Source organism: Lissotriton helveticus, chromosome 4_1 (assembly GCF_964261635.1).
Source record: "Lissotriton helveticus chromosome 4_1, aLisHel1.1, whole genome shotgun sequence".
NCBI lineage: Eukaryota > Metazoa > Chordata > Amphibia > Caudata > Salamandridae > Lissotriton > Lissotriton helveticus.
The window spans coordinates 2,098,687,945-2,098,705,697 of record NC_136063.1 but is presented as its reverse complement, the minus strand read 5'-3'; the positions used below and the strand labels follow the sequence as shown (position 1 = coordinate 2,098,705,697).

At 43.6% G+C, this 17,753-nt stretch overlaps 1 protein-coding gene across 4 annotated transcripts in view; it reads left to right on the top strand.

The window, feature by feature from the left end:
• The window catches only part of SMARCA1 (SNF2 related chromatin remodeling ATPase 1), a 2,556,005-nt gene that overhangs the window by 1,569,317 nt on the left and 968,935 nt on the right, over positions 1-17,753 (top strand). For all 4 annotated transcript variants that reach the window (XM_078688758.1, XM_078688761.1, XM_078688757.1 and 1 more), the window contains one exon: positions 8,992-9,144. In XM_078688758.1, coding sequence (XP_078544884.1) covers positions 8,992-9,144 — 153 coding nt within the window. The remainder of the gene's footprint in view (positions 1-8,991; positions 9,145-17,753) is intronic.

Here is a 17,753-nt window from a genome sequence, read left to right as displayed (position 1 = left end):
TTTAAGCATGCAATCCCTGAACTGCTCTTTAAATTCAAAACACAGCTGTTTATAAACAAAATGCAAACTGTTACAAGAAAAGAGCAAGATGAGCAGTCAATTTAAAGTCTGGTAGTCCCCATAAGACTTAACAGACCAACCTTCCTGAGACCAAGCAATTCCTTAGCAAACACTGGGTTGCCATTTTAAAGTCAGGCAGCAGACTTTAGAAACAGCACCACAACCATTTTGGGTCAATCAGGCACATAGCAAACACTCAACAGCCGATTCAAACTCTGGCAGGCATGTTAATGCTGAATATACAAGTAAAATGTGCACGAGACTAAAAGGTGTGATACGCACAACGCGGGTGCATACGTCAAAGTAATTGCTATGTCTCTTACTTGTGTGCCCCTGAAAAAAATAATAATCCTTGGCAAAGTTATAGAGACCAAGTGAAATTTGTTGACTTCATAGAACAGAACAGAATAAGCTTCATTCGATTTTATGCATGTAAAATCACAAAAGTAGACACAGCAAGAAAAAAACATCTTACATAAAAAAATCTTATTTGTAAACAAACAACAAAAGCAATCAAAATCAAAAATTCACAATTAGATCAATGCCACACTGATTTAAGTTCATCACAGGATATAAAAAAACGTGTGCCCGAATAACTTTTAAAACGAGATAGTCTTCCTAGTTTTCAGAGTACTTTTTAAAAAAACAGTCGATTGCATTGGTAAAACATTCATTATCTAAAAATTGCAAAAATAAGAACGCTACTCTACATTGAGGCCACCCCTATTCGTAAAATTGGTTGAAACCACATCCTTCTTTGCCTTTTTTAAAATTTGCAGAAAAAACGACGTGCATTGATGATTGCTGGAATTGATTATCATATGGACAACAGCATAACTTGTTTGACCAGTTGTATAATTCGGGAAAACTTATCAAACGATAAAAGTTCCTAAATCTAAAACGGGTCAGAACATATCTATCATACCGGTTAAATTATACTGTATATACGGCTGTATCGTGTAGGTAGTTAAAATCAATTGATGATGTTGTACTGATGGTTTATTTGCTTCTAGAATAAATCTATTTGCCTCCAGATGAGTCATACGAATTCTTTAGAACTCCTTCCTGGAGACAGAGTTTATTGATTGGAGGGTATTATAGAAATTTGGATAACCAAGGTCGTGCATGAACTTTTTTGATATATTTTAACCAGGAGATCTTGGTAGCCTGATCCAACTTCATGCTATTTCTGATTATATCAAAATTAAGGCCCGTTCTGGTTGAAGTCCAGATCCTATGCCTTAAAAGAGCCGGCTGAGCTTTAATAGTATCATAGATAAATGGAACACCTAGTTCACTGTGGCAATTATAAACAGAGGTGCTAGCCGGAACGGCCAGAAGGAACTTTAAAAAGGCATTTTCAACTTTCTGGATAAGTTGGGAATCGTAGAAGTTTTGGGGGTGTTGTGGTTAATGTGGGGAGTGAGCATTAAAATGAAACGTTAATGACCATGAATATCTGACTGACAAGACATTTAAAGGTCAATTAAAGAACTGCTTCTTGCGTAATCTTCAACCTATTAGAACTTCTGAGAAACATTGAATTCTTGTCTTAAAAAATATAGATAAGATCGATTTATATTTACCTTCTAAGTTTCCATCTTGTACATGGTAGGTGAATATACAACAATTCATAGTACTCCAAGCAGTTTACTGTCTTAGCGAAGATGATAAACTATCTGTTTTAAAAAAAAATATCATTGTAACTGTAAATGTCGTGGCAACAAGAACTGCAAGAGATCATAGTTGATATATTATTAGAGTAATCAAGATGGTCAACTGCATGAGTATATCCATTATTGTGGTTCCCAAGCCAGACACTGATGGAAAGGTGCAACTATGTGTTGGCATCAAACAGCCAAATCTGAAAGGGAACAACATTCAACAACCCACATCAGTGACAGGGTAACTCTGAGGAAGGGCAAAAAAGTAATCTCCAAACTTGAGCACAAGTACTATCAGCAGCTTTACCTCTATAAAAAGTCTAGATACATCACAATATTTGCAGCAGTGATAGGATTGTATTGTTAATCTAATCTTTATTTTCCATGCTTTCTGTGATACAGAAGGGGGCTGATTATGAGTGTAGGTGTTATTTATCGCACCTGATGACGATAACACTGGGAACATTACTTACCTGGTGCAATAAATAACACCTATTACCAGCTTGTGGGGAAAAATGGTGAATAATGTATGATTTTCCCAAATATAATGACAGTTGAGGTATTTAACGCATCTAATAGTAATCAGATGTATTAAATGCAACCAAACTCCTAAGCACACAGGTCAAAACCGGACACACCGCAGACACAACCTGAACAAAAACACCAACTCGCATGCACACTTCTCAACACACGCTCACTATGCAAACACACTACTGAGATTTAAGACCTTATCTCCACCCTCACACCCAACGTCCTCTTCCTCACTGAGACCTGGCTCAACTCCACTTCTGCGCCCGACATCTGCATCGCCGTTCCCGAAGGATACACGATCGCCCACCGCCACTGCATCAACAAGCCTGCGAAAGGGATCGCCATCATACCCAAGGAATCCGTCATAAATGACGACATCACCTCAGCCATGGAACACCTCCACTTTAGACTCCAAATAGACAGCAAAACCTCAATCAGTGGCATTCTCACCACCCCTCGTCCAGGACCATGCTCAGCCTTCGGCAATTTCATCACCGACTTCATTGGTCCCCTTGCCATAGACTCCAACAGCTGCATTTTCCTCGGCACCCTCAGTTTTCTTCTCGACGACCACAATAACTTCAACACTACCAACGTACTCCACAGCATGAACAACATCGGAGGCACCCAACTCACCCACGACCCTATGCGCACCACATGCCACACACTAGACCACATCTCCACCTCCAGCGACCGCATCAGGTACAGCCACACCACAGGACTCACCTAAACTGAGCACTCCATCACCCACTTGAATATCACCAGCTGACGGACCTCTGCCCCCAGACTGCCCAAAGCCCCCCACAACAGCTGGAACAAAGTGTCAAAGGACAATGAATGCCCACAGACCCACCCACCCCATCTCCTCCCAACAACCTAGTCGAGACCATCAGAAACTTCAAAAATTGGATCACCAACTGCACCAACAGTGTCTCTCCCTTCAGCAACAATACCCACAGAAGGTCCTCCAAGCAGGCTAGCTGGTATATCAAAGACCTCAGAACCGCTAAACCACACTGGAAACAACATGAAATGGAATGGCACATCAGCAAGGACACGACTGACAAGACTGCCTTCAACACAGCCCTTAACCTCTACCCCATACAGTTGAGAGAATGAAAGAAAAAGGCTGAATCCTCTCGCACTGAATCATCTCCAACAAGAGCTTAGAACTCCTCAAGAATTCTCCAACACTTCACCTGCAACAAACAACATTACCCTCTCACAGGAACTCTTGACAACCGTGCAAACTTCTTCCATGACAAGATTGTCAACATCTACAGAAACTGCAAATCCCAGCCCAAGGCCACCGACTTCTTCAAGCTGCACAATGACCCTGCTAACACCGCAGACTTCTGAATAACCGAAGTGAGCCAGCTGGCCCCATAGGACACCGCCTCCATCATGAACTCGGTCTACTCAGGGGCCCCAACCGACCCATGCCCTCACCACATCTTCAACCTAGGCACCGGCAGAATCAGCCTCATACTCACTACCTTGTTTAACACCTCAATTGCCACTGCCACCTTCCCAGAGGAATAGAAACACACATAAGTCAATGCCCTACTAAAGAAACCATCGGCAGACCCAAGCGATCTCAACAACTACCAACCAAACTCAAAGGTCCTGGGCAAAGTATTAGAAAAAGCCATCAACCAACAACTCTCCTCACATTTGGAATGGAACCTCCCTCTCGACTACTCCCAATCTAGATTCCGCAGCAACCACAGTACCGAGACAGCCCTCATAACAGCTACCAACCACATCCTAGCCCTACTTGACTTGAGGAGAGACTGTGGCTTTGATTCTCCTAGACCTCTTGACAGCCTTTGTAATGATCTCCCACCACACACTCATCACAAAGCTGCACCATATAGGCATCCAAGGAGACGCTCTCAGATGGATGGACTATTCCCTCACCGGAAGTGCTCAAAAAGCCCGACTCCCTCCCGCCCCCTCACTTCCAAACCCAAGGAAATCATCTGTGGAATACCCCAAATATCCTAGCTCTGCCCCCCTCCCCCCTGCCAACACTCGTATGACACCTAGGGCCTCGATAGTTGAAACCCACAGGCTCAGCATCATGTCCTATGCTGACACACAACTCATCCACTCCGAAGACACCCCAGCATCAATGAGCAACGTCAACAACTGAATGACAGACAATGCCAAATGGATGAAGGATAGCTGCTTGAAGCTCAACACAGACAAGATAGAGGTACTTATCTTCTGGCATAACAGCTCACCATGGGACACATTCTGGTGGCCCTCGGAACTCTGACCTACTCCTGCCCCCACTGGCCATGCTAGGAGCCTAGGCATCATTCTGGACAACAAGCAAGCCATGACGACTCAGGTCAACTCATTCTCCTTCTTCTGCTTCTTCATCCTCTGCATGCTTCAAAAGATATTCAAATGACTACCCCAAAGCTCAAGACGCACCACCACCCAAGCCCTGACCTCCAGCCTACTGGACTACGGCAACGCTCTCTATGAAGGGATTGCAGCCCACCTCCTTCGACGACTACAGACCATATAGAACGCTGCAACCAGACTCGTCCTGGATCTCTCTAGACAAACTCACATCACCCCTACATCAGTGAAACGCTACTGACTCCCTGTACAAAAAAGATATCAGTTCAGGCTCCTGACCCACGCATACAATGCCCTACAAAACTGCAGAACCGCCTACTTGAACCACTGCCTGAAATTTAATCAGCCCACCACTGCTCTGCTTCCGTTTCTCTAACCCTCCGACGTAGCAGATGCGGAGTTCCATCCTTCTCCTACGTAGAAGCAAAGACATGGAATGATCTACCCTTCCGAAAGTCCCTGAAGACCTGGCTGTTTGGCCAATCTACTGGACCCGCCAGCGCCTGGATACCCTCGTGGGTGACATGAAGCACTTTACAAATCTACTGATTGATTGAAGCGACCCACTTGTAATCAAGCCCTTGGACTTCTTCTGGATGAGCGTGTTCTCACGCCTATAGCCCCTGTGCTGCCTTACCCTTGAATGTCTTTTGTCTCCTTCACTTCCCGTCTTCTGCATGTCTACAGAGGTAGTAGTGTCCAGTGACGTACAGATTAACTGATAGTCCCAGGTTCCTAGAGTCTTCTGGACTCTGTCAACGTGTAGCCCTCAATATGACAGTGGGTAAGAATCACATCCATTCTTCTGCTAGTCCAGAACTTAGAGCACACTTTTCAGTTTGTTCCAGAAAGTTTGGATGAAAAGCAATATAGGCTGCTGAGAAGTTGAGACGTAGAATTACTCTGTTCTTATTTTCATCAACAGACATTAGGAAATCCTCATTTCTATTATCTATAGCAAATTCAGTGGTCCTCCTGGGCCTAATTCTGGACTCGTAGTCATGAAGCTTGTGGTTATGTTCTGCTTACTCTTCAAGCTGTCTCGTTGCTTGCTTTTTGATGAGCTTGCTGATGATGCATAGATGAGAGGTTGTTTTGTAATTAAGCAAGGCTATTAAATCATCAAATATATTCTTGCATAAGGCTGCAATAATTGCATGTTTCAGGGGCACTGACATGTCTTCTAGGGGAGGGATTGTATTGCTCACAATGAGGTATTCCTCCACAAAATGGGGAAATTGTTTCATGTGTTCAGCAGAGCAGAGATCTATTGCAAGCTTGGACACTTGGACTTTTTAGGTGTCCCCCTCTGCATTGTAACTGATCTGTTATCATAGATAAATATAAGCTCCTTGGGTGTTTGAGTGTTTAGTTACACTAAACTCCTTCTACGGTATCAGCTGCCTAGCCTCTGAGTTATTCACAAATAGTAGGAGATCAGTCCTGGTGTGTCAGCTTGAGTATTTATGAGCTAAGGGAGCCTTTAGAGTATTTTTGAAGGTTCTTGTGATGTTTCTCTTTTATGTTTTGTTAATGTGTTGTGATGTTGAGATTGGAGGGTTAACAATAGAAAAGCTCTGAACATTCTGCCAGAAGATCAATCAGTCACTAGACACCAAGTTGTTTTAATGATAAGGGATGTAGTAACGCCACATTGAAATATTAATGCTGGCCCCAAAAACATGATAAGATATAAGGTGGATGGTAGATATATCATGGATTGTTGATGTAATCTTATTGTTGGTTATAATTGTTGGCATTATGTTCCATGCTCTGTCACGGGTAATGGAAATTATACTTGTTGGTGGTTGCCGCTGATAACTGTTAAAACAAAATGTGGTTATTAAAAAAATTACAGGCCACTGTGCCCTTAGATCAGCTTATTCTGCCGATAATCTGACCACCATCTTTTCCACTCACTCCTTTTGGCCAGGCACAAACTCTACGCTTTGTGTAACTTCCAGGCTTGTATTTTGCCTTGTGCATTCCAAAGAGAATGTGTATGCAAGTCAGTTCTCTAATCAGTTCTTATAGCTATTCGTTTTGAGAGATACCCCTCAGGGGTTTTTAGGTCTCGCCTATGCAGCGCACATGCGCTGCATAGGAAAGAGACCTGTAGCCATTGATTGCCTTTTTCAGGCTAAAACGTGCACGCGTTCCATTGCCTTCAATGGCAACGCATGCACGTACGGCGATTCCCTTGTGGGCGTGAGCTTTGGCAACAAACACATGATGCCCCTGGCTCCCACCCGCAAGGGAATCACGCAGGCCCCCTCCTCTCCCTTCCCATGCTGCCAGCTCGAGGCGCGCGCCCGCGCGTGCTTGTTTGTTTCTTCCTTTGAACTCCGAGCTGTAATCCTGTGGAGGGACAAGCACAGGCCCTTTAGTTCTTTGGGGTTATGTTTTTTGACAAATATGCTTTAGAACTTGCCTCATTAGGTTACTAGACTCCTTTTTTACTAATCACGCAACAATGGGCTTATAAATTATACATGACTTTATATATGTGTAAAATTTTTTTAAAGTTTTCTCAGTGTAGGCAGTAATATTACGCTGTGGACAATAGCCAAAAGAGCACCAACGTTATCTGACGTGCTGTAAATAAAATCCTTGCTCCGATTGAATTTGGAGCCTTTATTGAAACAGTCAGTGCGCGACATGCAAGGCCTCTGGTAACATAATTGTAAATTTAACAGTAATATACATCATTTGTCATTTTTGATTGCCGTTCTGCCTCAGTAGGCTTCCCGGGCTATTTTCTTTTATAATGTCATACAATCTTGACCCGTAACAGTGGGCAATAAAGTATACGTGTCTAAATACACGTAGTCTGAGTTTTTTTTGGCACCTCCCAGGTCTAGCTGCACGAGATACTCATCCTAATGCAGCCTCGGGATGCACCAGGTACACCGCAGTCAAACTGGTACAGTACAAAATTACAGAGTGCAAACAGAATAATCAAGAATGTACAATAAAGAGGGGTTAACCAAGGCAGTCCTACACACATTCCATCAGACGGTTGTGGACATGGTGACTTCATCTGCACCCAAACAAGCCCAGACAGCATTCCGGAGAGGGCGAGCGTGTGGCACTTCGACTCCCGCAGGGCCCTCCCCCAGCTCCTTCGGGGTACTACTAGGACGGGCATTTTCTTGATGGGAGGCAGGGCGGCTGAGGGGAAGATAACAGCCAAAACAGTCAAGTCATCCCAGCTGGTGGCCCCGTCACTGCTAGGAAATGCATTCACTGTTTGACATCTTCGGAATCGATCTTATGTTTGAGCGCACGCTCCTCTCCACATTTAACCACAGGCCATGCAGGCTCGTGGCTTCACACTTGTTAAAACAAAATACAAAAATATGAACACACACAGCTGCCTCCTCACGGGAGGCACGCGACATCAGTCTGCAGATTTAAAACACGGATATTAAATTGAATTACTTGTCATTAAAGAGAAGTCCAGCCGCCCTGAGCCTGCTGCTAAGAATTTATGACTGATCCCCGAAACAGATCGAACTTTTTCTAGCCTGGCCACTGTGCTGGCACCTGTCAGCCACCAGAACAGAAGTCTGATACAAGATGCAAACAAATAACAGAGCTGGCCACAGAGGGCCCATGTGGCAGCCATGGAGCTGCTCCCAATGCCCCATGGATAGGAAAACCTTGCAGGACCAGCGCAACCCCACCTCGGATTCTGGATATTTAAGGTGTGCAAACCACACTTCATGCTTTTACAACTATATCCAGTTGCATCATTTGTAAAATAGTATGTGCCGGAGAGTTTCTCAACCCTGTGGCCGGTGCTATCAAAGATGGGGGCAGGGGATACAGAATACCGAGGGTTCCTAGTCTGGATTAAGCCTTATGCCTCTTCGCTTCTACCACCACTTTATTTCACTCATGCATGTTTTTTCATCCCTGCTTTCTCTTGAACATGGGTTTTCTGTGTTTCTCGAATTCACCCTTTTGAGTTTTTTACTCTCTTGTTCTGGTTCAAACTAAATACTTATAAGGTCCCAAAAGCGAGACCTATTGGCTATGCCAATGCTTGTTTTTTTTAACATAGGTTTTCAATTTTAATGTATTAATGCAGTCACATTTTTACTTCAGGCATGGAATTCATTATGGATTCTAGAAAATGGGATATTGTGGATTTTTTGCAACTCTTGTATCTTTGTTTGTAGATATTATACACTGTATTCTTTTTCAGATAGTTTGTATTTTCTTCATATTTAACAGTGTCACAAATTCTAAATTGAGCAACTTAATGTGATATGTGCCGGTGTGATTAGAAATCTGTGAATGTTTTTAAATAATAATTATGGGTGTGTTCTTTTGTTTTGCCCTATTTTCTTATTTGCAGAAAGCAATTGAAACCTTCAATGCTCCAGATAGCACCAAATTCATATTTATGCTAAGCACACGAGCTGGAGGCCTTGGAATTAATTTGGCAACTGCTGATGTGGTGATATTATACGATTCTGACTGGAATCCTCAGGTGGATCTGCAAGCCATGGTCAGTATTCTTAAATTTAGTATCGTAGTGTCTACCTTTTTTTTTAAATTAAAGTTTTACTAAAAACAACAGTGATCTGCATATACAATTTTACATTCTTGATGTTACTTCTCTACATACAAGCGACATACATTTCTACATTGACGCACATATGCCTTTACTATTATTACATGTCCTCGTCCGAGTCGCTGTCTTCTTCCGGAACGTGCAGATATTTCCCCTATAAATATGTTCCATTTACCACACACTCTTCCCCATTTTTTGGGGTATTTCCTATTAATAAATGTGGTCTTTTCCACTACCATAACCATATCCATATCTTTACACCAATTCAATAACGTCGGTACGGTCTCTACTCCCCACTTTTGCGCTATGTTCCGTTTAGCTATATGCCTGTCATTGCCCATTGGCGTTCGGCGTAGTAAAGGTCTGTCGGTCCCCAGACATTAAGAAGGCAACATTTAGGCTCTAGCGGGACATGCTTCTCGGTGACCTCTGTGATGGTTCTTACCACTGCCTCCCAATATGGTACGAGTTAGTCCCATAAGGTGTCATAAAAGGTACCTACGTCTCCACATAGTTGCATGCAACACGGGTCAGGAGTTCTCCCTATCTTGTGTAGAACAACCTGTGTGTAATAGGTCCTATGTAATATTTTAAACTGCACCAGTCATAGAGTAGAGGAGATTGCCACCTCCTTAGGTGATGCTATCGCTTCTCGACAGTCAGGGTCAGTCTGCCTGACCAGCCCAGGTGTCTATTTACCATGTGCCATATGTGGGTAGTGTGCATCGCTGGGCCTATAAGGTCATGGGTCTTCCGATTGTTGTTGAGTGCTCTAATAACACCCCCTTTCCCTAGGGTCATTCTGTCCGGTGTTAGGCAGGGTCTGTGTCCGGCACATGAAGCCATTGATTGATTACTGTGAGTTGTGAGGCCCAATAGTACGCTTTGATATCAGTCAGGGCTATCCCGCCATCATACCAACTCCGCACCAGTTTATTTGCTGCCACTCTGGCCTGTTTGCTATCCCACAGGAGAGCAGCGACCTCTGAATTTACTGCTCTGAAGTATGAGTCCTGGACTGGATATGGCGTATTGTGTAGGACATACAGAAACCTGGGCAGGGCCATCATTTTAAAGAGAGCCGCTCTACCCAGTAGGGTGAGTGGTAGTGCCTTCCAATGTTTAATGTCACGCTTCAGCTTTTGCAAAGAGGCTTGTAAGCTGAGTTCAAAAAATGTGTCTTGTTACGATGTTACATGTATGCCAAGGCACTTAAAGCTATCTGTCACTATCTGAACCTTGCAGTCCTTTGGAAGACGCGAGGCGTTCCATGTAATATGTATATCACGGACTTATCCCAGTTAAAGGCATACCCAGATACTGGACCAAACACTGCGCGGATATTGAGTAACGCATGGAGGGATCGTGTGGGTGAGGAGATATATAGTAATACAATGTCAGCATTGAGGGAGATACGATCCTCCCATTCCTCCCTCCATTTTAAACCTCGAACCATGAGGTCCCACCTTATTCATGCCACCAGTGGTTCTAGGACCAATGCGAACAGCAAGGGTGACAATGGGCAGCACCCTCTACCCAGGATGATTTCCTCGATATGAGGCCATTAGCAACCACATGCGCTACAGGGTCGGCGTGGAGTAAATGTATCCAGGAACAACATTTCGGTCTGAACCCCAAGTGATGAAGGACCGCAAATAAGAAGGCCCATTCCACCGAATCAAAGGCCATCTTCGCGTCCAGGGAGAGAACCGCAGCATCTTCCTGTATAGTATGTTTTCTGCCCAGCACACCTTGGAGGCACCTGAGGTTTAAGGCTGTGTTTCTGCCAGGCATTAAGCCTGATTGATCCGGGTGGATCAGTTTGTCGAGATGGGGTGTGAGTCTAAGCACCAACGTTTTGCCTAGTATTTCATCTTCCGCATTAATTAAGGAGATCAGGCGATATGATGTGCATTTCTACACTGGTTTACCCGGCTTATGTGTGGCCACAATAGTTGCCAGCCGTTGATTGCTAGGGAGTGTCCCTATGTCACGACTTGTTTCAAACACGTTTAACAAGTTTGGGGCTATCTTGTCTGCTGTATGTTTATATAGTTCTATTGGGATGCCATTCGGACCGGTAGCCTAGCCAGATTGTATTTTGGAAATGGCTATCTTAAGTTCGTCTACCGTAATGTTTGCTTCTAGACTTCCAGTTTCTTGAGGTGTGAGCCATGGCATACGAATATCTTTAAGGAAGGCAAGTACATCTTGTAGAGTGGTAGTATTCGTTGATGTATAAACTCGCTCATAGTGTTGTGCTATGCATTTACTATGTGTTGTGGATCTGACATGATTTCTCCATCGTCTGTCCTAATCTGTGCTATCCATTTATGCGCTCGTTCCCTCTTGTCTAACCAGGCGAGGAGCTTGCCTGCTTTGTCTCCAGACTCAGATCCGGTATTGGACTTCTTGCAGGCGGAACTTGGTGTCAGACCACAGATATTCTTTGTATTCCTGTCTTTTTATGCAAATTATGTGTGTTGTCTTATCAGTGGGTCCAGCTGCGTGTTGGGATTTTAATTGCTGTATTTCTTGCTCCAGGGTCTCTATTGTGTGTTTTTTCCCCTTTTTATGCCCCTCAATGAGAGAGATGGCCTGACCTCTTATCGCTGGTTTGTATGCTTCCCATAATGTTAATGGGGAAGAGACTAACACATCTTTTTCTTGGAAGTATTGCGTGGTTGCAGTGACTAAACTTTTCCTAATCTTAGAATTCAGGAGGAATCCAGGATAAATGGGGTACATATGACTTTGAATAGCACTGCGCGCAGGGATTTCTGCTCTGACCGGGGAGCCAGCTGAGATTCCTCTGGGTAAGTGTGTGGCTGCCCATATCCTTCCTAAATTATCCACTGCTGTGAGTATGTAATCTATATGGGAGAGGCTATTATGAGCTCCGGAGTGAAAGATGTATTGTCTCTCAAGTGGGTTTTGGAACCTCCATATGTCCAATAGGTCATGTGCTTCTAAAAATTCGGCCAGGTGTGAACTGACACGATGTTGCAGGCGGATAAGTGTACGGTCTAATGCGTCATTTATGGTCAGGTTGAAGTCTCCCCCTAGTATCAAATCCCCATCTGGTAGTGTTAGGAGGAATTTACTCAGATCTTGGAAGGCGGGGGATTGCAGAACGGGCGGGACATAAACAGACACAAAATTGATCATACAATCCTCCCATTGAAGCGAGATTGCCGCAAAGCGGCCTAGATCATCTTTAAAAGTGCGGTGGATAATGAGGGGAAATCGTTTTCTTACCAGAATCCCCACCCCCGGGATCCTGTGGTGCACTCTGAATGTATCCCCAGTTGAAACCCCCATCGGTCGAGGGCCTTACAAATGGAGTCCATCAAATGTGTCTCCTGAAGCCTTATAACTGCCGGGGACATGCGTTTCAGATATTGTAGCACCAGTCCCCAGCACCAGTCCCCGTTTTATCTTGTCCCTCAGCCCATTGACATTCCATGAGAGGAATGACAGCGTTGGCAGTGTGGTGCATTGTGTCATTGGATCAGACAAGGTCATTGGAAATGTTAATGGTCGTGACATGTCGAACAGCGAAGGTCATTGTGAACCCATTTCCATAGTGACTGTATGTTGAGAATTGCAGATCTACAACCATTAGAACATTAACATTGAAAACATTCCTGCGGTGCAAATAAACATTTGTCAATAGTATCCTCCCTCCCCAGACAGACCCATCCCCCCTCCCTGCATCCCTGCCCAGTAGGTTCAAAACTAACCACCACCCCAATAGCAGAGTGCCTATGAGCCCAGAAAGAGAAAAAAACCTTGAACGTATGGTTGCGCGGTCTTGGCGCCTAATAGTCTCTCCCTCCCGGGACGGCAACAATGCCCCATCCGCATCACAGGTCAATAATAGTCCTTAAATTATCGTCGTTAATTTGACACTGAATCAATGCTTCCCAAGTTGGATACTAGTTATCTGTTATGGCTATATAATTGGGAACCCCCCACTACACATAGGGGCAATAAATGAGATATCTACAGACCATTGTAGTCCATGCAGTCCTTCATTTCCCAGCATGTGCTGTATCGCTGCCAGATCGGGAACTCCTGGATCTCGATGGGGAGTGCAGTTTGCCTCCACGCCGGTATGCAGAGTCTGTGGGACGATATTCGGCTTAGTGTCTACCTTTTGATTTTACATTAATAATGGACATAACTGGGCAGATTTATAAGTTGGTGGACGGATTGCACGCCATCAGGGCCACAGCGCAAATTACTCCATTGCCCAGACAGGGTACCCACCTGCCAAATTTAGAAATATCTGTAAGCCCTGCAAATATTTATACCATTCACAGGTACCGCCATCCAGGCAGTTCTTGTGAATGTATTGGAACTTTGCTGTCTGGCTGCGTCAAACATCATGGAGCCCTATGGTAAAGTTTCAAAACTGTTTTTTTTCTTTCTAAAATAAAACACCAAAGTGGGTTTTTGTTTTTAAATTTTAAAACAAGCAAAGCCGTCTTCGCAATGGTAATCATCTCCCATGGCGAGGGGGCCATTTATAATTTTTACTACCCCTTATCTCCAAGCTTTACCTGGTAGTGACAGGCTGTAAAAAAGTCTATATGTCTGCCCATCTAAATTGGCTGGCAGAAATGTAGCCAATTCTCTGTTTGCTCTTACTCCGTTGGGCCTTTGGAAAAGGTTGGCCATGGTGTCGTGTAGTTCCTATAAATCTATAAAGGACCTGCATGTATAGACAACATAAACTGTGGCAGTGGTTTCCAGATTGATTCTAGACACCCCCACCGGATATGTTCGCCTGTATACCAGCTAGCTCACAGTGCCACTATGAACTTCTCTTACCAAGGAGAAAATAATTTTGGGCAACTATCGAACATGACAGCCCTGTCCCCTCAGGGATCGTGGAAACAGTGCAGTACTTTTCGCTCAGTCACTTGTGCTCACTTTGTCTCAGAGAGATACACAGTACATACGGTGGGGACGTTTCCAATAAGCATTTATTGAACCAGCTTCATTCTAGTGTAAAATATATGTGCTGCAACAACAACAACCATAAGACAGAAACAGATATAAATGATTATAAGCACCAGCAGAGTAAATGGATGGTTGATTTCTACCATAGTGCTAAAACAATGAATATATGCAGGCATATACATTCATGACTGTTATAATGTGTACTCCAATGATGCAGACCCAAACTAGATGTACCTAAATGTACCTACCATGTATGTACGTGTATAGCCTAGAATCCCCCTAGGATATAACCAACCCTATTACCTCGTGTGAGATAAGGAAGAACCCCATCTTGGTATCGTAATGGACACCCCGCAAGGAATGTCAGATCACTGCATGCTGGGATGTCTGCCTGCAGGAACCTCAGCGTCTTGCGTTCTCCTCTGCCCGCCCCAGCAAAGATATGCCGTTTATATACCCAAAAGGTACCCTATGGGGTTCTACCTTGCTGTGTCATGTTGGCCGAGGATGATGAAAGGGAAGATCTTTATACATAGTTATTATGTAGATAATGGTAGTCCTGCTGTGATTCTGAGAATCCTCATTCATAATAAATTAGGCTAGTTTTCGCAGAAAACCACACAACATTTATGCAGTACCTAACTAGGCAAAAGGTCAGCACAACCCCGTTATGTAGTACAGTGGCACGGTAAATGTAGGTGAAAAGTTAGGTGACTACGCAAGCCCATATTGGGGTACATTACGAATCATCACACCCATTCCTCATCCGACCGGACAGCAAAAGGGAATTTCCTTCTAATGTATCATAAAACATTGTGAAAAATGTTCGCAATAAAAATATCTATAAATTTGTAAAAAATTACTAAAAACTATTTGTCTGCTATATATGTAAAAAGACCTATAAGTCCTTCAAAATACATTCATATATAGTTTGAGCAACTGAGAGCGACTGAAAGCCATGGTGCTAAGCTATAATAAAAAAGAAAGAAAACATTTATTTTGTTTAAAATTCCAGTTTTTAGTTGTTTTGGAAAAAGGCTGAATTCTTCTCAGCACACGGAGAGCCAAATGCTTATGTGTCCTGTGTGGGAGATGCAACATCAATGCTGCTTGCCTTCGCAGGCGACGATCCCTTTAACACCTCACAGATCAGGTCAATCAAGCAAAGATGATCTTCAGTTCCCACAGCCGATGCTGGGGAAGCATTTGAAACATCAAAACCTGTGCGTCTGCAATGGAGCCGGTATCCAATACAACAGGAGCTGAAGCAACCCGTGGGGGCTCTAAGAATGCCGACATCAACTTGGGAATACACTGAGGACATTGTACTATGTGGACCCTTAACGGGTCCAGCAATACATCCACGTCTGAAGGCTCAACTGATGGGAGTGTTAGATGTCGTACACCCATTCTTGTCTGCATAGCAAGCAGCAAAGAACAGGCAAAACACTGTCAATCCAGACTGGTAGAAAGGATAGGAACCAAGACTTGCTTAGCTCCTGAAGTCGTGGTGTGCTTAGATGGAATACTATGCGATCACTGCAACGTCGCCCCAAGAACGTTTTTTCCATCTCCTTGGTTACTGGGACATCCATTGCGTAGCAGAAAATTAAAATCAAGATACCCACTACCAGTAGCAGGATTAGCGGAAGCCCTCCAAAAATGCTTCCAAATGTATAAAAAACCGTAATCACTCCAAAGACTGTCTGAAAGATGCTTAACAGTCCAGGGCTCACGGTCTTAAATAGTTGTACTATACCCTTTGTATCATACTTGTTAAAGATACGCTGTACCATTTCTCCGAAGTGGAAAGAGCACTTTGTTCATACCAGCGCCTGTATCTCAGCTGAGGACCTTGCTACCTGAAGATCAAAAGTCTCTTGGGTTGATGTTAAGGGCACATCCTTCTATAACAGCATGGCTTTCATTGGACTCAGAGAATCAACCTGTATATTAGAAACATTCAACAAAGGGCATAACGGCCCCTTCCTGACTGTGTGGGTTGTTGGAAAAATACTTGCATACAACAAGTAACCCTGGAACTTACTGTGACTAGATATGCGATGCCTGGAAGCATCCTACAACACCCTTGATCATTCAACATTAAGTAACTCCCATTTGAGAGCAGACTGAACACTGGATTAATCACGACAGCTGGGAACCATTTAAATGACAAGATAAGTTTGCAACTGAACTGTTACAGGCCCTGTGAAGCATAATATCCTGGCAAAGTAGAGAGCCACTTAATGAAGTCTAGCAGTCTGTACCGCTGAGAACCACTTCAGCGTCCCCAATCCTGCTTCTAAATCTGTACGGTAATTTAATGGATGAAGTCCTTACCCATTGCTTCATATCTGCTTACCTGGTGGTGTTCTAGGCAATATTGAAATTGGAAAGTGGTTACTGGCAATGTTATATGCCATGAATTAGCCATTCTATGGACAATGACTCTCCCACGGTGAAAGGTAATTGGTCTAATTTCTCAATGTGCAGTATTGTATATTTTGCATCTCTTTGTGTCATTCTTGTCTGTTTCTCTGATAGAATATATGCGGAGAATAGAGACGTACTATTAATATATATCCAGGGCACATAACCAGAGCTCAATGATTGTAGGTATCTAAAAAAGAACTACGGATTTTGAATAATTTACGGCAGGATCAAAGCATAACATTTCAACCAGCCGATAAAGGGGGAGCCCTTGTAATGAGGAATACGACATTCTACACACAGAAAGTGGATGAGCATGTTCAGGATATGGATACCTATATTCCATTGGAATCAGACCCCACAAATGAATTTGGCAAATCTCTAAGCATGATTGTCATGAAAGCAGAAGTAGCAGGATTAATTAACTCGATCACCAGGAAATATCTACTTACTACTAATCCACATATTCCACATATATACATGCTGCCCAAAATTCATAAGCATGCCAGCAACCCACCATGTCGCCCCATCGTGGCAGGGTGTGGGTCGATACATGAACCGGTTGGCCGGTTCATAGACTTTCATTTGCAACCTCTAGTGCAACAGTGGCACACTTCTGTTAAAGACACAACAGATTGCCTACACAAGTTGGAAAACATAAGACATTTAATCACTGAGTCAACTATATTTTGTACCATTGATGTAGTGGCGTTGTATACGTCCATTGCACACAATGAAGGATTAGAAGCGGTTGAGTGGCGGCTATTACAATCTGACATGGACAAGGACTTTGGGGTGTTCTTACTAGAATTACTCCACTTCTCCTTGTACCATAGTTACTTCCAGTGGAAGGACCAATTTTTTTCTCCAACGGACCGGAACATCGATGGGGTTCCCTGGAACCCCATCGTATGCTAATACCTTCATGGCATATTTTGAGGAGACATATATTTTACATGACTCCACATGGTAGAAAAATACCAGCCTATTAGTAAGGTTTATAGATGATATACTGCTCTTGTGGAAGGGAGACATGCATTCATTAACAAGGAGTATAAAAGAACGCAATGAAAAAAATCCCCGCTTTTAGTTCACACATCAGATAGCCCTTGATAAAATTCAATTCCTAGACATCGAGATTTACA